Source organism: Osmerus mordax, chromosome 7, assembly GCF_038355195.1.
Source record: "Osmerus mordax isolate fOsmMor3 chromosome 7, fOsmMor3.pri, whole genome shotgun sequence".
Taxonomy (NCBI): domain Eukaryota; kingdom Metazoa; phylum Chordata; class Actinopteri; order Osmeriformes; family Osmeridae; genus Osmerus; species Osmerus mordax.
This window is the reverse complement of record NC_090056.1, coordinates 7,802,252-7,824,843: the sequence shown is the minus strand read 5'-3', so window position 1 is coordinate 7,824,843 and position 22,592 is coordinate 7,802,252. Positions and strand designations below refer to the sequence as shown.

General features: G+C 46.0%; 3 protein-coding genes across 4 annotated transcripts; 1 reads left to right on the top strand and 2 right to left on the bottom strand.

The window, feature by feature from the left end:
- The first annotated feature begins 167 nt into the window (after nt 1-167).
- On the top strand, nt 168-8,959 carry nckap5l (NCK-associated protein 5-like). Its single transcript, XM_067240416.1, has 12 exons — nt 168-216; nt 2,314-2,448; nt 2,619-2,687; nt 2,808-2,846; nt 2,954-3,073; nt 3,214-3,303; nt 3,562-6,530; nt 6,672-6,807; nt 6,897-6,969; nt 7,061-7,354; nt 7,524-7,666; nt 7,860-8,959. Exons 2-12 carry the CDS (start codon nt 2,314-2,316, stop codon nt 8,121-8,123), a joined length of 4,332 nt encoding a protein of 1,443 aa, XP_067096517.1. The 5' UTR covers nt 168-216; the 3' UTR covers nt 8,124-8,959.
- Nucleotides 8,960-9,231: 272 nt separating this feature from the next.
- LOC136946177 (probable Bax inhibitor 1) lies at nt 9,232-12,861 on the bottom strand. 2 transcript variants are annotated; one of them, XM_067240418.1, is made up of 11 exons: nt 12,756-12,861; nt 11,809-11,911; nt 11,614-11,722; nt 11,390-11,510; nt 11,242-11,290; nt 11,000-11,097; nt 10,689-10,768; nt 10,443-10,543; nt 10,242-10,317; nt 10,068-10,126; nt 9,232-9,517 (listed from the first exon to the last, which is right to left on the bottom strand). In XM_067240418.1, exons 2-10 carry the CDS (start codon nt 11,862-11,864, stop codon nt 10,103-10,105), a joined length of 714 nt encoding a protein of 237 aa, XP_067096519.1. In that variant the 5' UTR covers nt 11,865-11,911; nt 12,756-12,861; the 3' UTR covers nt 9,232-9,517; nt 10,068-10,102. The 2 variants fall into 2 exon arrangements, with proteins under 2 accessions (XP_067096519.1, XP_067096518.1); XM_067240417.1 differs by having other exon boundaries at nt 9,232-10,126.
- Nucleotides 12,862-13,107: 246 nt separating this feature from the next.
- On the bottom strand, nt 13,108-21,215 carry LOC136946174 (carboxy-terminal domain RNA polymerase II polypeptide A small phosphatase 2-like). The gene is made up of 7 exons (XM_067240415.1): nt 20,617-21,215; nt 18,178-18,329; nt 16,823-16,924; nt 16,601-16,657; nt 15,698-15,790; nt 15,139-15,324; nt 13,108-14,941 (listed from the first exon to the last, which is right to left on the bottom strand). The coding sequence occupies exons 1-7, from the start codon at nt 20,675-20,677 to the stop codon at nt 14,816-14,818; spliced, it is 777 nt and encodes a 258-aa protein (XP_067096516.1). The 5' UTR covers nt 20,678-21,215; the 3' UTR covers nt 13,108-14,815.
- Between the last annotated feature and the right edge of the window lie 1,377 nt (nt 21,216-22,592).

Sequence of the window (22,592 nt, the reverse complement as noted above, 5' to 3'; positions counted from 1 at the left end):
CGATGTCACCCTAAGTCCTCCATAGCTTCCATTTAAAGCTCTGAAGGGCCAAACGGGGGAGGAGAACTGATGCAGGGAGTGAGGAGGAGGAAGGGTTCAGAGGGTACTAAGATGGATGTGTTTGTTTTCTTTTTCCTAAGCTCCTTGGTTGTGAAGTTGGAGGACAGTGGAGCTCGACCCATCTTCTCTAGACTCTGAGGAGGGCTGACATCACAGGTAAGATTTCACTCTAGGTCCCTGTGGATAGTCTAGAACCAAGCCGAATATCAGACAAACTATTCTCTATTCTGATAGAAGGCTCTGGGCTAGATGACTGCACTCGGTTTTGTTCTTTGTCTTTTTTTGTGCTCCAGCCATATAGTGGGAATACTTCTTCTCTGACAACACCCATGAAAACAGACCTCCTCAGGAGTAGCTGCTGGGAGATTCCATTAAGAGACATCATGGCTATTTAAACCTATAGATGACACATCAGTTTTTTTGGGTGCGATAGTGTTGCAAATTCTTTGTCTCCGTATGAAAGCAATCAGAATGTCCTCAAGCACAGATGATTTGATTTGCAGGTATCCCTTTTACAGACATTTTACCGTGCACAAAAAACACTATATATGTCTTTGCGCTCACGGCGCTGACACAATATACAACATGTTTTGTTCTTTGATTGCACTGTGAACTGTGCAAGCTGTGCCTCGACATTCTTTATTCACACACTGTTGTTTTGTTGTATTTTTAGTGGATGACTGTGTGACGGAGAACGGTGGAAAACCAAGCTTCAGGGCACACTCCCAATCTAGCAGAGACCAAATGTGAGGGTGGAAAAAAATACAAACGATCCTTGAAAATCACAGGATCATTCCAGAAAGCTGATAAGGCTGGAGCCAGCCAGCCAATATGGCCGCTGAGCCCTGTGACCGTCCTTGTCTGCATTCTGTATTCCCCTAGTGGCCTCTCCTCTGAGTCGGCCTGTCTTTGCCCGGCTACGCTCTGTGGAAGGAGCTCCCTGGCACTACAGTTTAAGAGCCGACACTAAAGCTCTCTTGGTCTCAATGAGCCTCTGTGTGGCCGCCATGCTGACTGACTGCTGCTGGGCTGCACAGAGGCCCTAACCAGCATGACAATACAGTAGTTCATGAGCTGGCCTCCGAGTTCTTGTTGCTTCCTCTAGGATGTAGCAGCACTGGATGTGCTAAAAGTACAAACAGTGTGGAGCCTTTCTTCATGTAGGATGTCAGTCCTGGATTCGAACTGCTGAGGTTTCCTAGGTTAATATGTCCTTCGTTTGTGCTAAAGGTCTACAGGCTTCTGGATGGATGTGGAAATAGAGGTCCTTTCACTGTTATGTCTTTCTTTGAGGGGGACTCACAAAGAACTTGAATGTTATATTGAGACCCACTTTTGTGTGTAGTGTTGGTGCAGTACAGCCCATGGTACAGGATGTGCATACACACACACACACACACACACGTGATGCCTGGAGCGGTAATGAACATTGCTGTGATATTTATAAACATAAACACTCAATAACGCTCCACTGTCTGAGGTCAAAAGTCTGACTATCGTGGACTTCCGCCATTGGGTGAAGGCACATTGATCTGCCATCCATTAAAGGAGGGTTTGGCCTTGCTCCATCCATTATGGCTGAGTACATGAAGTGGAGATGAGTGGAGAGCTGCTGGGCTGGACTGTCTGTGATGATGAAACAGCCCAGCGGGACCTCAGCCTTCCCGTAAGAGCATCGAGAGCAGGGCAGTGGCACAAGGTCAGGATCAGCTTCTCTGCTCTGCGCCTGACCTTAACGCTGGACGAGGGGGTGCAAACGTAAGCTGTCTGAAATGGAAGGGATTCCAGGCGTGGATTAGGGCCGTCTTATCCCCGGCTGATGACACCCTCTGAACGTGGCACTGATACGTGTCACCGCGGCCCCCCCGCGCACGGTCACTCAGCCAGCCACACCTGTGATGACGAAGCAGCGCTCCGCTCCGCTCGGAGCGAGCGGCCATATGCTCTGCTGCTCCCGTAAGCCCAGGCGGTCTGCCGTGTCTGCCGGTCAGCTCACACGCGCTCAGCATGGACGATCCTGCTCTGTGGTCGGGCTATCAGGGCCTGCCAACCGCCAGAGGGGTACATCGAAACGCATCAACAACCTATCCTCGACAAGCCATAGTAATACTGGATTGATTTCAAATATGTAGTTGTCTGAGGAGACGCTCTGCCCTGTACCGTGGGTTCGATAGAACTCTTCTTTTTTTTTCCCTCAGGCTTTTCATGCCAGTCTGAGAGATGCCAGCTCTAACCCAGGGCCTGTCGTTACAGATGAGAACCATGTCTGGGGAGACAGAGCCCAGGGTGTGTCAGGAGGACTTTGGATCCGACGAGGGGGATGTGGAGTCGTACCTGGAGGAGGAGGACAACAGCAGCGAGCTCTTGGACCGACTCAGAGAGCTGGAGGTGAGGCTAGGACTCACTGCACTGATGGACTGCACTTAGTCCTGGAGGACCTCCATCTGCTTTCAGCGTTCATTCCTTTCACATGACTCATTTATAAACCTTTATTAGAATTTTATCGATTTTTCCTCTGGCAGGATATTGTTTAGTAACCTGGTTGCCCCCTCCGACAGGCAGAGAACTCGGCTCTGATGTTGGCCAATGAAAGTCAAAGAGAGGCCTACGAAAGATGTCTGGATGAGGTCAGTTCAAAATAGGAATTCATTTTCCTTCCAAAAGGATTACACGAATAACCGTAAATCTATTGATCTTTTCAAAACAACAGATGATCTATTCATAACAACATATAATATTATCGTTAGGTGGCCAACCATGTGGTGCAAGCCCTTCTGAACCAAAAGGTAACATGGGAATTCAACATCTGTTGCGTTTTCCATCATATTTGCTCATGCTTGGTGTAGATTGTATAGCAGCACAGTCATTAATAGTCTCTTGTGTATGTGTGTAGGACCTCCGAGAGGAGTGTATCAAGCTCAAGATGCTGGTGTTTGACCTGGAGAGACAGAACAGGGCCCTGTGTGAGCTCTTCCAGCAGAAGCTGCCCAGCCAGTCCAGTGCTCACTACCAGGTGAAACAACATTTACACAACAATCTGCTGGATGTCACTACTGTCTTCTCTTACTCAGCGGTCCAACGGTGTTCTCTGTTTGGCTTGCAGTGTTTAGTTGTACACATGATATCATAATAGTCTTGGATCTCCGGTTTCAGGTGCAGACAGGACCCCTCCCGGAGTATAACAGCCAGCTGTTATACTCTGCCAAGCAGGTGGAGGCTGCCCTGACTGAAGCACAAGCTAAGGTGACTACAGAGCACTGGTACTACCTCAGTTGTTAGTGTCAATTACACGTATAGGTCCATCATATGTTGTACTTATGCATATCTCCTCCCTGGTTGACTTAGGAATCTGTTGATCTGATTTCCTGTGTGTGTGTGTGTGTGGGGGGGGGGGTATTTCCATTTGTTAGTTTTTTTGAAAGGAAGCACATAAGGTCCTATAGATTTTGAATACTGTTGAATGGTACAATGTTGATATAAAGACCTTCTGTTTCCCCTAAGGGAAGTGCCTTCCGTCCCCAGCACGCCTCCCCCGGGCCCCGGGGCCCTGCGGCCTCCATGGAGGCTCTCTCCCCCTTCTTTAAGAAGAAAGCACACATCCTGGAGGTCCTGCGCAAGATGGAGGAGACGGACCCGCTCAAGTTCCACCCCTCCTCGGCGGGCCTCTCCTTCTGCGACTACAGCCAGGTGCTGATGTCCTCCGAGGCGGTGCTGGCTGGCGCGGAGCTGACCGTGCCCTGCAAGTCTCACCTCACACACTGCCGATGCTCCTGCTCCGAGGCCGACAAACAGCCTCACGTCAACGGGGAGGTGGCCTCGGTGGCGTGTGAGGGCTGCCGCACATGCTCGGCGTCCTGCAGGAAGAGCGTGGAGAGCCCCGCCAAGTGCAGCCACGTCTGTAGCCCCGCGAAGGCCGGCTTAGCCCAGAACCCTGCCGTCCTCACTGCCGCTTCAGGTGAATGTCACGTCAACAGCACAACAGCAGAGTCCGGTCTCCCTGTCAAACAGCATGCCGCTAAAGAGCACCAGCAACCAGGAGGCCCCTACCTGTCGATCACAAGCACAGATCCAAACCCGGCCAATCCGAGCTTGGAAGACTGCCAAGTGGTGACCGGGTCAAAGGTCTCAGAGACAGACGAAGCACAGAACCCAGAGGAGGACTATCTGCAGGGGGGTCTTTCTGACGAGGCTCCGTCCCTGCATCCCATCCCTGGAGAGGACAGCACGGTACAGATGACCTACTGTGAGATGGAAACCAGAGTGCTGACTCACAACATCCCGCTGGCCTCCGGCGACGCCAGCAGCTCCGCGTCGAGCGAGGCGTCTGTCCCCGAGATGGACGGCTCAGACCTGGAGGCGTCCTGCGGGAGGTCCAACGTCCCGGTCAGCCCCAGCCCCTCGTGCCTCAGCGAGGTCAAAGCCGCTGCTATTTCCTCTCCCTCCAAGCTGCTTAAGTTCCTGAAGATCCCCTCCATCGCAGAGAGGGCCCAGAGCGGCGGCCCCGCGCGGCTCAGCCCCCAGCTCACACGCACCTCCCGCATTCCCTGCCGCACCAACAACTACGAGGTGTACCACTCGCCGGTCCCCACCCGCAGAGCCACCACCACGGAGAGGTGCAGGCAGCCCCCTCCTCCGCCCGCCAGGTCTGAGTCCTACCCAGCCACTCACTCAGCCCCCACCTCCCCTCCCCAGGCAGAGGAGCCCTGCCCTCCTCCGGGTAACTCCAGCCTCCCCAGCCCCAAAGTCAGCCGGGCCTCCAGGCTGGGTCCGGCCGCCTCTCCGCGGGCCTCTCAGCGGGTCCCTCACTATGAAAATGTCCCTGAACTCTCCGCCTCCGGCCAGCAGGGGGCGCTGGGGAGCTGTGAGAACAGGACCAGCCTGCCTTCTCAAACCAAGCCCGGCATTGGAGACAGAAAGCTTGTGAAGTCCCTTCCCGAGGGAGGCATCGTCAGTCCGCCTTATCAGCGCCCCTCCTCCTCTTCCTCCTCCTCCTCTTCCACGGACTCCTCGTCAGAGCAGGAGGTGGATGTGGAGAGCCCAGCCTGGCACGGCCAACACAGCCTGCCCAACAGCTCTGGCCTCCACAGACCCCAGGGAGGTCACAGTGCTAACTACACCAGGGCCCCCAACAGAACCCTGGACACAGAAGAAAGAGACTCGGTCATTGTGAACACCAACATCTCCCAGGCCCCTCCTCCTCCCCCCAAGAGGAGCGACCCTTCCTCCATCCCCAAGAGGCCCAGCGCGGTGAGGCAGCCCGTGGAATCCAGTCACCACACCTTCAAAGACAGACTGGCCGCTCTTGGCAAACTGAGGAGCTCCGAGGATTTACAAGTCGGTCTGCAGCCGGGCGACGCAGCAGATGCCGCGCAGAGTGACGAGAGTTCAGTCGTCTGTGGCGACGAGAGGAGTAGGACAGCGGAGAAGCCACTGGATCATCATGTGGAGGAGCCCAAACACTCGAAATACACTGACTGTCTGGATGGGAAGCCCAAAGGTCATTTTCCGGGTGGTGGTTTGAAGCTCCCTGGAGCCTCTCTATCACATGACTCTGGGGTCAAACATCTGCCGTCTGGGCCCTCGGGTGCCAAGCCAGAGCATGATGTGGCCTCCTCCAGAGTAGCTGTAGCGAAGACAGACAGCCCTAAGAGTAAACTAGGCCTGCTGTCCCCCAACACAGACACTCCCCAGGTTCTACGCAACAACATGAAATGCCCAGGCTCCCTGAACCTCTCTTACAATAGTAAACCTGGACCTGGGACCCACAGCAGCGTCGGCCCCAGCCCCAGCAAAGTCCCCCCGAAGTCCCCCTCCAAACCCTGCCAAGCACCGTCCGTCAGAATGGGTAAACCCTCGGAAGCCCCGCGCTACTCCTCCAAGTCGGAGGAGCGCTCCAAGATCGGTGGCAACAAGAAGAAGAACCTGGCCTACGGAGACAGCCTCCCTCCTCCTCCCCCCAGACCCCCCGCCGACGCCGGGGAGAAACCTCCCCCCGTCCCCAGCCCCCAGTCGGCCATCGAGCAGAAGGTCATGAAGGGCATCGAGGAGAACATGCTGAAGCTGCAGGAGCAGGACCGAGGGGCACAGCCCCCCGAGGTCAAGCAGAAAGCCTCCAACGGCATCGCCAGCTGGTTCGCCCTGAAGAAGAGCAAGCTGCCGGCGCTGAGCCGCAAGCCGGAAGGCCCCAAGGCCAAGGAGGAGAAGAGGGAGTGGAAGATCAACATCCCGTCGGTGGGGAAGGACTCCAAGGCGGCGACCAGGTGCAGGGAGGGCGTGGAGGGCCTGAACATCTCCACGCTGATGGAGAAGGCGGAGGGCCTGCGGAGGGCGCTGGAGGAGGAGAGGGCCTACGTGGAGAGGTCAGGCAGGGGTCACTCCTGCGAGGTGGTCATGGACCAGGCCCAGGGCCAGCTGGCCGTCATGTACAGGGGAGGGCGCTCCGACAATTTCATGCAGCAGTTGCTCAACAGGTGGGACATGGAGACCGTGCTTCCAAGTACATTCTTTTTTTGTTGTTGTTTACGTTTGACAGTCCAACATTGCGTTATGCCTAATCTCACATGAAATGTGTAGATGTTAAAGTGTGTGTGTGTGTGTGTGTGTGTGAGCAGAGTGGATGGGAAGGACGTGGTCCCCAGCTTCCCGCAGAGACGGCTGTCGTTCGACTACAAGACGTCCAGACCTGTTTTCAACCAGCAGAGCGACATCAGCATCAGCCACACCACCAGCAGAGAGGACATGGAGAAGGTAGCTGTACTACCCCGGACATGAGACATGCAGGACAACGATATATGAGTGGTTGCACTGGTTACTTATAATGTTGTTTGTCTACCCAGGGATCAGATTCGATGAGCAACGTGGCCTCAGATGAGATTCTAGCGGAGCCGGTTCACTCCCAGCACTTTGCAAGTAAGAAGAACTATAAGCAATATCCCAGAGGTCTGGTTTTGCATTAGGAGTTATTTGTTTATTTTTCTTTGCTATTATCCACTTCTCCCAGGCTCTGGGGCCTCCACCTACACTCTGGACAGTGGCATTGGCACATTCCCCCTGCCTGACTACAGCAGCGGGGCAGCAGGGAGGAGCCTCTCCAAGGCGAGGGCTGGAGCAGATGGCCAGGCCGTGGGCTCCCCAGGCAGGTCCAACCGCAGGTCCAGGACTCTGGACAGGGACATGTCCACTCTGGAGGAATGCTACCCAGCACACAAACAGCTGATTCCCACCATCCAGTACGGCTCCGGGCTGGAGGGGAAGAGCCCATCCCTGATGCAGACAGCTGGTGTCATCCATGAAGGTAAAGACTTCTGATTACGGCACCCAACATCTGGGCATCCAAATCAGTTGGCCCTCTTTGTCTTGCCCACATCCTGTTTTGAATTTGGATGTAAAGACATGGACTTGTGTGAAAATGTTCCCCGGTCTGTAAGAATGTTTTCCTTGGCAAACCATATTTACACCTGCAGATAAAGAAGCATATGGAGCCCACATGTTCACCCCCCGCTCCAAAACCTGGACCTTCCCCAGCCTGAAGACCCCAGCTGGCCCTGCAGACGTCTACCTGGCCGTGGAGGAGGAGCCAGCCCCCTATGGATCTCCCTTCAAAGGGGTGGGTTTATAGACAGAATCACTCATCAACATTTGTTTCATTGAATAGCAGTTGGATTCATTTGATGGCATTTCTGTGCCCCATGCAACGTTCTTCCTGCGGACTGCATTATGCAAGATGTGGACATTCATGAATTCGGAATATATACATATTTAACTGCAACCTGGCATTTCTACATCCTTCATGATTTTAGAGTGTTAAGCCCTGTGGCCCATCTGCTTCTCGTGCTGCCATGGACCCCAGCAGCCTGCCCGTGCCTGCCCAGACAGGCCTGAGCCGCCGGGGGAAAACTCGCACTCCCAGCGTCCCCGAGATGAGCCGGGAGGCGGGGCTGGAGCTTTTGAGGGAACGGCCAGAGGAAGCCCTGTCCCCCAGCCGCCCCCAGGTCCTAGAGACCCCCGAGTCGCTCAGTGACTCTCTTTACGACAGCTTGTCCTCCTGCGGCAGCCAGGGATGATGGAGGGAAGATGGAGGGAAGATGGAGGAGGGACAGAAGCAAGCCTCTACTGTGCTGCTGCTGCTCAACTTAACCCTAAAAGAACACAGTATCAGACTCCCCTGAGGACTCCCCTCACAATGCTCTTAGTCTTACCAGTTCTTCTTTCTGTGGACAGTTTAACTGGAAAGATAGACCTCTCCTCAGGATAGCTTATAAAACCCCAAACCAAAACCCAGAGGTTCTACAGACTTATTCACTGTTGATGCTCAGTTATGGAATAGAATGGAATGGGCATTGACTGGACACACCCTGTCAGCCACAACATTTTATGACAATTCCGGACTGCCAAAATGCATGGGCCCCCTAACTATTGCACACACATTGAGTTTAAACAAGTTAAATAATTTTCTGACAGTTACTGATCATGCCTCATTCTCTCTCTCTTACTCTGGCCCTTGTAACGAGGGATCTGACTTACTTTTCTTTGTTATGAATTCAAAGCAACTTAATTCCAACTGTTCTCATTATCTTTTTAAACAGTAATGTACTGAAAGAATAGGATAAATATGACACATTTCCTTAATATGAAGCTCTCAAAAATGAATGTTTATGTCTGTGATTTCTCATTGTTGATTATACATCATTGTACATCAGTTTTATTGTATGAAAATAATTTGCTTATGAGGCTAAACATATTTCTCTTTTTACTGCCGATAAAGGATGTCTCATTTGTTTGCCTGTTTAAATCGTAATACTTTGAAGGTAATATATACCAGCAATAATATCATAGAAGAGAAATGGCTACACAATCTGATGAATATGTATTTCTAATATTTATTTATTTTATGTGACGTGAAATGTACATCATTTGTGATTATCATTTTGTAACATTTCTGTGAAAATGCAGTTCCCTAGCAGAAGTAGGTTATGTTGATCTTCGTCATATTGTCTATGTTGTTTGTCCCCTTAGCTAAAATATCTGTACCAATGCCAGGTCTTCAACTTTCTCATTAAAACTGTGGAACTTTCATATGCATTTGATTAAATTTACTTTTGATTTTAAAAGTAATTCTTGATTTTAAGTGACTATAAGCATCTTCTACAAGTCAAGACCCTAAGAGAAGTATTCAGTTGTTCGCTTTCAACAAGTTTATTTGAGCAAATGTATCAAATTGCTAGATTTTTATAGTACATCAGGAAAATAAGTTTCACATTATACAGACTTTGAAGGAAATAAAATGTCACATTTGGCAAATGTCAACCTTTGTAATTACAGGAAATGTATACAACAAATGTACTTTGAGACCCATAGAATGTAGCACTTCTGATGAAACTTTCCACTGATATCTGCCTGGTTTTACTGGCTTTCAAGAGAGAAGACCAGTGTCTCAAAAAGTGCACTTGGAAATCCGCTGTGGGGTCATAGAAGGTGAGGGAGGTGACGAGACACACAAGTTATGCAATGGTACAACTATTACAATGCTGCTTGCAAAAATATATATAAATTCTACATCTGTTAGATTTAAAGATGAATCTTTCAAATGGGATGTAGGATTAAGGGCATCAATCACAGGTCAAAATATCAGGTAGAGCTTTGATAAAGATGTAATACAAAAATCAGAATATAATCAATATAAATAAAAGAATGATTAATCTAAATAATTCTGATAGAACCCCAAAAAATTGTGTATTTCTTCAGTGGCACAAAAAAAAAAGTATGCGTTACTCCTCATCTCAGTGTCTTTATAGAACACCAGCACTCTCTACAGGCCAATCATCCTAACTGCTGAATTAGTAAGAATTCATGTGTCCAATGTTTGGCACACAAGACTATAAGTCAACATTTGAAACGTTTTGCATGCTCAAATTCCTTTTTAAGTAGAAAGTTAATCATTAAAGTAGCAAGGACAAATGAAGCAAAAAGAGACAGTGTTGCAGATATTGTGCCATGTTGTCACCAACTTTTTAATGTTGAACTTCCTGGGGATTTCTTCCATCTACTTCTTTTCCTTCTTCTTGTCCTGGATGTGGACAAGGACAAATGTTACATCAGAACAAAATCTTAATACAAACCTTCGTCTTACTTCCACAAAGTAATGTGAAAGGCTAAACCCTAACCCCAAAAGAGATCATTACCTTCTCGTTCATGGCCAGAATAACCATGAGCTTTCTGAAGATGGTCACAAAGTCCAGGAACAGGTCAACACAGTGCCTAACAGAGGACACAGAGAAACATTAACTTTTTTGCAGTATACAAGATTACATTTTGCAGTAAATATGATGTACTAACTGGTGTTGACTAACTACACCTCTCTCTCTTCAGATGGAAAGCCTCACCAGATATAGTCCTTGTCTCCGTTTTCAGCTTTCTCAATGATGAGCTGAGTGTCAAACAGAACGAACCCACACATGATGACCAGCCCAAGGTACATGTGCGCCTGAGAACAAAGAACCAGTCAGAAAGACATTCGACACCAGAAAAAAATGGTACAGTATTAGTGTGTTTAATGTCTGCTGCTTTGCAGTTTGCATCTTCAGTGTTTGAACTCACAGAATGACACCAATGTTCCTGATCTACTGTACCTTAAACAGCATGACGGATCCAAAGAACATGTTAACCACAGACAGCAGGAACATGATGGACAGCCCTGACATCAGAGTACCTGAGGGGAACAATACAAAGAGAACTTAAGGGAACAAAGTTTTGGAAAATGCGATTGAAATCATCCGAAACTGACAGTGTACCCCAAAGAATATCAATCCCACACTGTCACATAGGATCCATCAGTCACATGATCGCTGATGGATTGTACATTGATGCATTGATACTGTGTGGACATCTGAAGGCTGTCTAATCTAAGAGGCTGAGTGGTCCAGGGAGCTTGGTTGTCTACCTCCCAGGAAAAGGTAGCTCCTGCGTTTGGCATAGAGGGCACTCAGGGTGAAGCACAGGAAGATGATGGAGGTTCCCAGGAAGGCGGTCACAATGATGCTGCAGGGACACACAGACAATCTTTTCAGTTAAGTCTTTTCCCCCCCCCCATAGGTGTGTTCTTCCTTGACACCGTGTTTCTGCAGAGAGCGTGGTGAGTGCTCCTGGACATTTCCACGTTCGAGACATGACGCAGCACTTTACCTTGGGTTGATAGCGATGACAAAGTCCATGGCAGGCCCAAGACCAACGCCTGGTTGGGAGGAGGGGGAGCTCCGTTAGTGATTAGGCCTAGTCATAGGCTGTGTCATCTACGTCACTATCTAGACTAGGAATGGCGAAACGATCTCACCTGTGAGGAAAGCAAACCCTGCCAGGATGGCCAGCCTCTTCTTCTCCGTCTCAGAGCTGTGAGGCGTCATGGCCAACCAGAACATCATCCCCAGAGAGCCCAGGAGAGACACGATCCCCCCCTGAGAAGCAGAGGGAAGATCTCCTTACTCAATACAGTTCGGGCTCATTAACAACCATGTCCCACGGTCCCATGCTGTGGTGTTGTCGGACGACTGCGCTAACCTGAAACAAGCGGGTGACAACGTGGACATATGATCCAGCTGCCGCCATGAACATGCACATTGCCAGGCTGGAGTAGACATTCTTCAGGTGCACCTGGGTCGAGTGGGAGCTGGACACACAACGCAGAGTTCATGAGCACAACGATGGAGGCAAGTCCCACAAGGCAATACTGCAAATGACGCACAGCACACTCACATCTGGGAGAACTTGAGGAGGGCATCCAGGTTGATGCTGCGGTCGAACACATTCATGCTGACGCAGGTTGAGGAGCTCTTCACAGAACTTGGTTGGATGGAATCTGATAACAAGAAGAATGCAGATCGTTATATAGTTGTGACATCCTCCAGGATCATGAATAGCCCAAGCTTACTGTTCCCTAAGCAGTCGTTTTAGTTGTTGTAGTAGTTGTCTGATGAGACTATATTCAGTATCTCCTTTTATGGAAATCAATGATTACTGGTAGAGAGGCAACTGCGTAGGGGATTTTCATAAGGAGATACTACTGGGCGTGTCGTCGACTCAATGCGTGACTGCAACAGGCTTCCAAACTGAAATAGAAAGCTAGCTTGTTGTCTGACCAAGGAATCTAATCGTCATACCAGCTGTGCATACTTTAGTACGTTGGAACGTACTGGAATACAAAGTTAAGCGTGAACTACTAGCTGACACTAACTGGCTCATTAATTGCCATGATTTAAACAAAACAGCATGTAGCTAACCTAGCTCAGCTGAATTAATTTAACAGTGCCATTTGCTTCCTACATTTTCAACTGTTTCAAGTTACCATGCCACTACACTAGCAAGCTAACTGTTTAGCTAGATAATTTAATATTGCCTTGTACTAATCGTACAACTCATTGTGTTGTCAGTGAGCCTTGCTAAACTAGCAACAAACAAATAATGTCGTTAGCGTTAGCTGCAGCAGTAGTAGCTGGCTAACATAAGACTAGCTAAATTAGCTAGAGAGTTGCTAGGTAGCTAGCTTGTTTAGCTAACTGGACTAACTAACGCTGACGGTCTAAAACGCCTGGCTAACTGCTTAAAACAACTAATAGACGACGTTTCGGTAATTCGCTTCGCTAAATACGATAAAGCGTCGTTGCGTGATGCAAAACAGGTGTCCACCATACTAGTAAACTTACTCAGCCAATGTTTTTGTGTGTCGTCTCACCAGAAAACACTTTCCGATTTCGCGTCGCGTTCTCTTCCTGCTTGACTTTTTTGTTTGCAAACATTACGTGTCATTCTGGGATTGACGTGCTGATGTCATCGGGACAATTCTCTTCGGCCATGACGTCAAATGTAGCTTTGTCAAGTTATCGGGGTTTATCTATGACTATGTATGTTGTTAATTTCATAATCATTATAGGCTATCCCATCATATCATTATCACTATGTTATCATCAGCTAAGACCGGCAGAACTCCAACACTTTAAATGGTTGACTAGTTGTGACTTTTTGGAATTTGTTTTTGAAAACACACAAACATTGACAGACCGGAAAATATAAGCTTTTATTGTGGCAAAATCTGTTTATATGCAATTACATCTGTTCTGATAAACACTTAAACAAGAAGTACCCTCTCACATTGAACAATGTTAGTGGACTTTCATAAGACAAAACCAAAAGGAACGAGTTAATGTGAAACTGTCATGAACGAGTTAATCAAATTAACTGAAATATTATATAACCAGATAGCTTTGGTTTCTCACAGCGTTCATTGACATCTTTAGTGGTAATACATACAGTAAAACAAATTACAAGACATCAAAAACCAAACTTGATTGTTCCCATACTATATAACCATTCAAGCCTTCAGAATTGTATTTTGTATTAAACAAACAACAAACAAGTGGGTGGTGTCATGTCCTAATCTTACATACAGTATCATGGATAAGATTATTGCTTTACTGGACACCACTCAACTGCAATTGTCAGTCTACATCATTGGTACCAGCTCTGTGTTTTGGCACTGTGTTTGGTCCAAAAACCAACTCTGGAATAGGCAGAAGGCACACAAACAAAATCTGTGGGGTAGATTACTTGGTTTAAATAGCACAATGGCACCTGGCTGGGAGGGTTTTACACTTCACAATACAAATAATAGTCTTTAATGACAAACTTTTGTATTGTATTAAACTGTACTATCCAAATGACAATGGGATAACTACACACATTTGAATCATGACTGCTACATCCTAAGCACAATATATGTGTTTTTCTTTACAGTATTCAACCACATTCAGCATGGCAGAGAATGAGCATTTCTATATAAAGAAGAACCCAATTTCTCTGTCAGAATTGGAAAGGCACAGTTGTTACTTCTGGCAAAGTCTAAAAAACAACAAGTGCAAGTTTTGCATTTGGTTAAATAAATACAGAATTCAAATGGGCCTTAAAGTACAAATGTCACATGTAGCCAATAATAATAATTTGCAATGAGCTGCCAATGCTCTCCAGTGTGTCTGCATTCGAGACAGAAAAATAATTCAAGTTGAAGAGTTTGGTCCTAAAAACCTGCTTAAACTAACTCCGGTCCTATACCAACTGCTTGCCTAAATGATGTATGGAACAGTAAGGATAAATCATGTTGGGACCCGTAACAAGTAGCACTATATTCCATGATTACAAATGTAGATTGCATAGTGGGGATTCAGGTTAGACAAATAAAATCAAAAATCCCTTATAAAAACTAACTTTTGGAGAAAAGAAATAAGCAGACTGTTCTTTTTGTTTTGTTCCATAAAGGCACAACAACACAACATTGTCCTGAGGTCACGTCAGGGCTGGCAGGCTTCTGCTTTGGCAAAAATAACCACTTTATTACTCATGTTTACTGGAGTGACTACTGTGGGGTTCTACTGTGACTGTTCTCACTCAAGGCTGGCAGAAAGCAGCAGAGCAGAAATCTGCCAGATAGCAATAAGCCTATCAGAACACCCAAAGGATGCATCCTATGGTCATATCACATTACATGTTACAAAAGATGTGCACATAGTAGTATCCTGGGAATTGTAGATATGCATTTGACCATAGAACACATAATAAAAAAAAAACTAAATGAAGAGAGAGAACTTTCAAGTTTTGCCTTGAACAACTAGGCAACAACAGTCTGATTGTGGGCAAGTTATGAGGAAGAAAATGGCTGGCAGTAAAGGGTTCAGGGTTTCAGAGGCTGTGGAGCAGGAGGTAAGTTGATGGACTATGGACCCCGTAGCTGGTCCAGTCTGGTGTACACGTCTTCCGCCTGACTTAGGTCCTCAAACACAGGCAGGAGGTGGAGCAGTTCAGCGTCCTCCACATCATCAAACCACGACACCACAGGGACCTGGGGAGACATCAACCACCAACTCACCAAATGCCTCATATGGACTCCAGAAGTGGCAAAAAAAAAGCATGATGCTAACTTTGCAAAGCGGCGAGCTCCATCCTATTACCCACAACTAACTTTTAGGTGTTATACTACCAAACAACCTACTGAATCCTGAAAAAGAAATCAATTGGTGTTTGTGGAAGGAGACTCACAGCATTCTCCGGGTGGAAGATATAAGAAGCAGGGGAGTTGTCCAGTATGAGGGTCTTGTGGAGCTCTCTTCCCAGCCTGCTCAGGTCTTTGACATAGCAGCCCTGATGGAAGACACAGGATTCCCGGAATAACCGGGTACGGAATACCCCACACTGGTCTAACAGGTCCGTCACTGGGTCGGCATACTAATGGGGGGGGCGGGGGGGGGGGGGTCAGGGTGGGGGGGGAGGGGTAGGAATCAAGGGATAGGCGGAAGGGGAAAGAGAGGTAGAGGAGAGGGTTGGGCAGTTAAGGTTGAACTAAGGTCACCAATGTACTATAACTTCAACAGGCTATATGCGTATGTGCTGCAATGTGCTATAACGGTGGACATCTAAAACAGCTGAACAAAAGCTATCTATTTACAGTGGCTGGCCACATGTGAAGAGGACTGGTACATAGGGTGTCTATGGCATGAAGCAGGATTACTATTGCGGAAAGGAAAACAAGTAGGAACATATTTCAGTGGAATGTTAGTAGCCTCATCAGAGGTTTCATTTGAGTTCTGACTTAATGTACCTTGGCCAGGCTGGCAGTGAACAGCACACACTCAAACAGCTCTCCCATTCTCTGAAGGAACTCGTCCACATATGGCCTCTTTAGCACGTACACCTGGACACAGTATCTTACATGATCAACACTTTCCTTTAAGAGAGGAAGATAAGTCATTCACTATTGTTCTGATAGGGCACATTAGCACAAAGTTGCAATGGTATCCACCTAACTACTGGTGGCACTACTACATTGTACTACTGCTAAACTGGATAACAGTAATACAGTACAGTGTAACAGTACATTAATATCAGACAATCTTATATAGAAAACGTCTCAAAGAAAAAAATCAGAAAGAGAACTTGTCATGAGCTTGTCACGTAGTCCATCTAGATGCTGGTGGCCAGTCCCTGAAACAAGTAATCCAGAACAGGCCAAGCGGTGTTAACCAGCCTATCCTGGATTACTTGAATCAGACAAGGACCCATGGAGAAGAATTCAATCCACGGACGGCAGCAAAATAATTTTATGAGGCTGACAAAGAAGATTATGTTTTTGCATTGTTTTTGTTCATGTTGTATCCCTTCACAATGCTGCAATGACTGCGGTGTAATAGTATACCATTTTCCTTTCAACAGACTCACTAGCTTTGCGGTTATGAATATTGCATAACTTATCCATGGATTTCAACAGAGCAAGAGGTATCTTCTTGTTTTCTTGCTTCGGTCTCCTTTCACTTTTAACTTTGTCCAGTAGGGGGCACATGGCGCCCACTGCAAACCTTGATGCTGTCATGAGACCCATCCCAGTTCTGCTCAACAAACACTGTGAACACTCCGTGCATACACCCCAGCCTACATAACAGCAGTACCAATCCCTCTACTGCACACAAGCACACTCGAACCATATTCATATTTTGGTGTGTATTACCTGGTGTGTGGTCCCCTCAATCTCCACAGGAACAATAAAATCGGCATTACTAATAGGCTGGGGACAATACACAAAGGGAGATGGTCGGTAAACTCATGGGTGTACATTCACATGTCGTTACATAACACACAATCCCGAGGCAACTAGACCTTAAAGAAACACATCTCTCATCAAAATGGATACCAAAACAATGCTTTCTGGATGGATGGCACATCAGGGTACCTTGAAGGAGCTGTGCACCAGAGTCTCGTCCAGGTCTATGACCACACAGATCTTGCCCTGGTCCTGGGCTGTCACCTCGGGCAGTAGGCTGGGCTCTGACAGCTGTGGAGGAAGACACAGGGTTAGACGGTCACAGGACTCTGCACTAAGCACCTAAAGATCTAAACATCCTGTCTCTTTCACAAGTTATATTTCACTCTTATAGTCGCTGTGAGGAATAAACTAATGAATGGGTCACCATGCATGTTTTTCTAAACTATGAATGCCATTTACCTGAATTTGTTAACTAAAACTACCAACTTCCCTAAAGCAATAGACAACTACACTGTTAACCTTTTTATTCGATTGTAATCTGCCCTCAAATGAAGCTTAACTTCAAATAAGTATACATGTATGGGCAGGGTCCACTAGGAAGTGAAACTGGAAGAGAGAAGACATTTATTTTCAATAACGTTTTTTTTAAATTACATAACAGCTGAGACAGCAGTATAGTTCAAAACTCAGGACAGACACATGGGCACCAACATTTTCATCTGAAATGTATTTCAGAGAACCAGACCAGACACAAATTCAGCTTTCCGTACACTCTGGTCTGGAGGACACTTGACAACATCTCATTAAGATGCCTCCTCCATGGTGCTGTCTAGAGACTGGAGCGCTAGAAGACATGACACATTCAATAAGGGCTAGTGGGCAAACCGCCTCTAAAGCCACTGCTTCTCTCCCACTGCACCTCACCAGGCTCCAAGTGCCTCAGCTCAGCACACTGCCACTCACTCAGTTGTCTCGTCCCTATTATCGAGGGGAATCAGACCTGAACATCAAAGATCCTCCCTAACCGCTAACAGTCATGGTTAGTGTTCTAGATTTGATAAGCAGGTGCAGTGCCTGCTCGGTGGTGCAGTTGGAACACACCATGAGAGGGTAATGTACCATTTTTTACTTAGAAATGTATTTTTTTCTCCAGATGGGGCCCCTATCCAATGTCTGCAGTTACTGCCTCTGTACAGAGAACATTTCGGAGGAGGAAAACACATGATGAAGGAAGCAATCAGTCGTTAAAAAAATAACCCCAATTAAAAGTAAGTCCGTCACTTGTTAGAAGCTAACTTTTGTCGCTATCTGTTATAGTCTAGCAGGGTGTGAGAATCTACATGCAATGTTTGGGGGTCGAACGTGTGTTTTCATGACTACATTGGTATTTAAAAAATTCAGATAACAGCCCACTGTTCTACAACTAGCAGATGAAAAGCAGATTCTACCTTTCCCTTGACCCCCGGCTGCCGCACATTCTCAAGAGTTGAGAGTCACAATAACAATACTCCTGGGATGCTGAGAAGAATAAATTATGTTACCTTGACAACTGTCCCATTGTCCTGTGACTCGAGCAAAGCATCATGGGAAGGTGGTGGACGTTTGTGGCCATCCTGAGCTCGGAGGCAGCAGAAAAAAGATTTGAAGACGTTACAGCTTCTCGGCTGTTTCAACGAGGTCCTGCTCACCTGGCCTAGTAAACAAGCGAGATACAAAACAGAGAAAAGACGTGAAAATTAGACTACATCTACTTTTGAAGGTATCTATAATTAACTTCCAAGATTTTGAACAAAACGAAAAAGCTGTTGAGTCAATAGCTTTTAAATGATGCTCATCCATATTTAATCCGACTGAGAATTCATGCCGCAATGAAGATTCCTAGAACAGGTGTGGTGGTAAAATTCTGAGAATGTATCAAGAATATTGAAGTCAAGTTTCGGCAGACACTGGTGGCTAGCTTTACACACATGTAAAAGGGAGTCCCTATAGCGTATGTCCCTCTCCGATACAGAGATGGCACAGCCTGGACATAAAATCAGTTTTTAATGAGGCCGCTGGAAAGGACGGGTAGCCTACATGTTATATAATCCCAGAGGGCGGGAAACCCCACACTTTTCAGCAGCAGCAGCAGCAGCACCTCCAGCAGAACAACACAGACAGAAAACATTCCAACCATTTCAGTCAAGACTTCTGGTTGGAGCAAGCCAGCGCAGTCACACCTCACTGCTCCATGCGCCCTTTGATCAATCGCTGTAAGATGGGAGCCCCACACCGGGCTTCCGCCACACAGAAAAAAAACAGGAGATTCTTCAGTCGGCTTGGTTGTGCATTTTATTCTAGTCTGTACAAGCCACGTTTAGCATATGTGGATGTCTAATGTGTATTCATGGATGTTAACTAACTGTAACGTTGAATTCTGTTGCCGCATAGATATTGACTAAAACCATCAGGTGGATTGAAAAAAAGAGATCATGAACGGAGATAAATCTCTGTTCATACAGTCCTTAGAACATCCATTTCCCCTTCACCTCCACTTCCCCTTAATTCCCATCTTGTTTTATGGCATATGCAGGCCACAGGCATGATCTTATTACACAACCATAGGAGAGACAAAGGACAGTGGGCCTTGGTTTGGTCATTCAGCACCAGATCTGAATATAGGTACACTTCCTGGAAACAGGAAAACTAACAACATGATGTTGTGTACGGTAAAAACTATTTTTACATTGCCAGTGCAAACCATCTGAACATTTCCCAGTTTTGAAGAGATTATCTTAATCAGCATATACAATATCTACAATCAAGATAAGGTTATCGAGTTGCAAAGTCCTTCAAATGTATATTGAGTCCCAGTATACGCATGCGAACAATCTAAGAAACCGCGCTTACAATGGGCAGCAGAACGAGGGCGTGTGCAGAGGGGTGTGTTTGTGCATTCCACTGTCAACACCGCGGCACCTGGGATTTTTACGATTATAAAGCCCTTTTTCGTATCAATCTTTTCAGGCTGATTATCACAGCGAAACACACACGGTTACACAATAACATGCATAGTGGATGTTCTATATGCTATCATCATGGTATATCATATTGTTATAATAGCGATCGAGTAGTGCAGTACTGCTCACGCGCACTGATCTGTGCTGATCTGTCTCACAGCCTGCGAACAAAAACAAGCCTTTGCATACAGTACGTGATCACTGCCCGTGGAGACAGATGTGACTGTAGAAGGTTACTTTCTGTAACGTTTCCTTACTACAGATTACAATCATATAAACAGTGTTGTGTTTCAATGTGGTTATAACAAAGGTTTTAATGAACAACATTTTACGCACGGAATTACACGGTTATTTAAACTCACCAGTAATCGCATCTTATGTAACCATAAACCAATAGTACACGGCTTGTATATATAATAGACAACGACGATGTCGTAATACACATTTAGCATCATAAACACCCCGTTGAATGGCACTGATGGTAAAACCTGTGTGGAATGGGCAGGACAAATAGCTTACAAATATTTACAATAGAATAGAGTGAAAACAACAGATTTAATTTGATCCATCTTTGCTCATATATGAGCTGATTTACATTCGAATAGTTCAGTGTGTTCAGTATGTTTACGATTTCCTCCCTTGGCTCTGCAGGTGTATGATATAGTACTTAACAGCAAACATAAATACACTATTTTAAAATGAGTCTTAACACTTTATTATAAGAAATGCCATACAAACGACATTTACCAGATCCATACTCAATAGGATTGAGAAAGGTTTATACAAACCGTCAAGAGCGTATGCGCTCTAAATGTCGCGCGCAGTGTCCTAGGAGGCTCAACTGTCAAACGAGCGCACTATTTACGTGTTTTCATCGCCGTCTAAATTTATGCATTTTATTATCGGACAAACACATCCAGCAGTAAAATGCTCAATAAAGAAAAACTGTCAGTGAACACAAATTTTAATAGTCCAACATACCTGCTTTCGATGACAATTGAACGTCTTCTTTCTGCACTTGAGTGATAATAGAACTTTCCATCTGACAAGCACCGAGCCCTCAAAATCCAATCCGTTCCCCAAACACTGATAAGGAGCCTTCATTAGGTTCTATTGGTAAGTGACTAAAATACTGTCCTGATAACTGTCATCCGGCTATGTAACAATCAGGATGATATTACAATTAATCAGTTACAATGTTTCCTTATTCCTCGCGTCTTCTCTCTCATTTGGGAGGGGCAAGGCACTTTGATATTTTTTCTTATTTGCAATCTCCCTGCTGTTGTAGGCTTACTTTATCGCTTGTATATTTCTGAACAGCCCTTTCCTGTCGCTGCGGAGACCCCACTTTTGCTCCAACAACATGGAGAATCCTGGCGAAAGAAGGAAAACAACCGAGGAAATGGGGCAAGGGTGCGGTTTCAAGATCCCCTTACTACAGATAAACAACCTCGTCGAAGATACGCAGGCGAGAAGAGAAAATGATCAAAAATAGAATCAATCGAAAACGATTTCAAAAACGAAAACGGTTCTACATACAATTCGATAAAAAAATTAAGTGTAGTTTTTAGCGACTGCTTTGTTTTTCTTCGGTCGGGACTCCTCGGGTGCCTTGAAACCGTTACTCGTTTCGGATTGGACCTTTGGAAAGTGGGAGTTGCAAAAGCATTCCTCTCTATTCTGCACGCTCCACACTGAAAACATTCCATCGCTGGTTTTGACACAAGTCGAATAATTATTACTTTAGACTAGCAATCACTGAACCCATTCAACTTCATGTCTACAATACATGTTCACAGAAATATATATTGAATGCTAATGTTCGATTATAATCATATGTTTGGGTTAGTGTAGGCTAGTAGAAGCACAGACAAGAGCGCTAAAACAATTATACACAGATTTCTATTCAACTTGTGCAGATTTTTTAAATTACGTTTTTCCATTTATCTGTTGTCAGTTATTATTATTATATATTGTTGCACTGTTTCTCTGAAGATTTGACGCACTGTTTTTCAGTGTGACTCATTTTCCTCCTCTGCATCAGCTATTATAAAGTTATTTTATAAGGTAAGCTCATACATTGATGCAGTGAATATTACATGCACATGTGTACATGAAAAGATACACACACAAACTGAAGGTAAAGAAGAGTGTCTCTCATCCAATTGCATGGTGACTCCACTCAACATTAATGCCCGCAAAGGCCAGGGGTCAAAAGAGAGAACATATTCAGGGATCAGAAACGCCCTACAGCAGAGAGAAGCATGCTGACCCTTCTGCCAAAAACATATCCCAATCAGGACTGTGGTCAGGGCTGAACCACACAACCCAAGAAGAAAACAAGGACTGCACAGCAGTTTACGGTCCTACTTTCAGGCATTTGTAGGCAACAACAAAGGTGCAATATATGCAAAATGGGCATCTCAATGTGTGATCTCAAATCTGATGTACAGGCTTGTTGTTCTCTGGTGTGTCTGGTTCTTGTCTGCTGGTCACGTTGCCTAAGATGATTCCTCTCAGCTTCAGAAGACAGATGGAAAGTCAGAGGGGCAAAGATGGGTGTCTGGTGTTGAGGTCCTGGGCTGTTTACGAGAGAATTGCAAATGGAGACAAAAGGCAACCAAATGTATAAAGAACCATATGCTGCCAGTGCATATGATGGAATAAGAAGAAAAAAACATGCCAGTAATCAGTATAGATTTGAGCAGTCTCTACTTCTTAACTGAGTGGAGAAGTTATAAAATGAACTTCCCAGTAAGATGGACTTACACTATTTAGATATTTTTCTCATTTTTATGCTGCAAAATTCACGACAATCCATAAGGAATATAAAGCAAGGCATTTCAGACACAAACGCAAACACAAGAGACTACAAATTAACTTGATAAATGCAAAAAGAGGATAAAGAAATTGAACTGAAGAGAGGATAAACAATTTTAGGTAACTGACATTTAAAC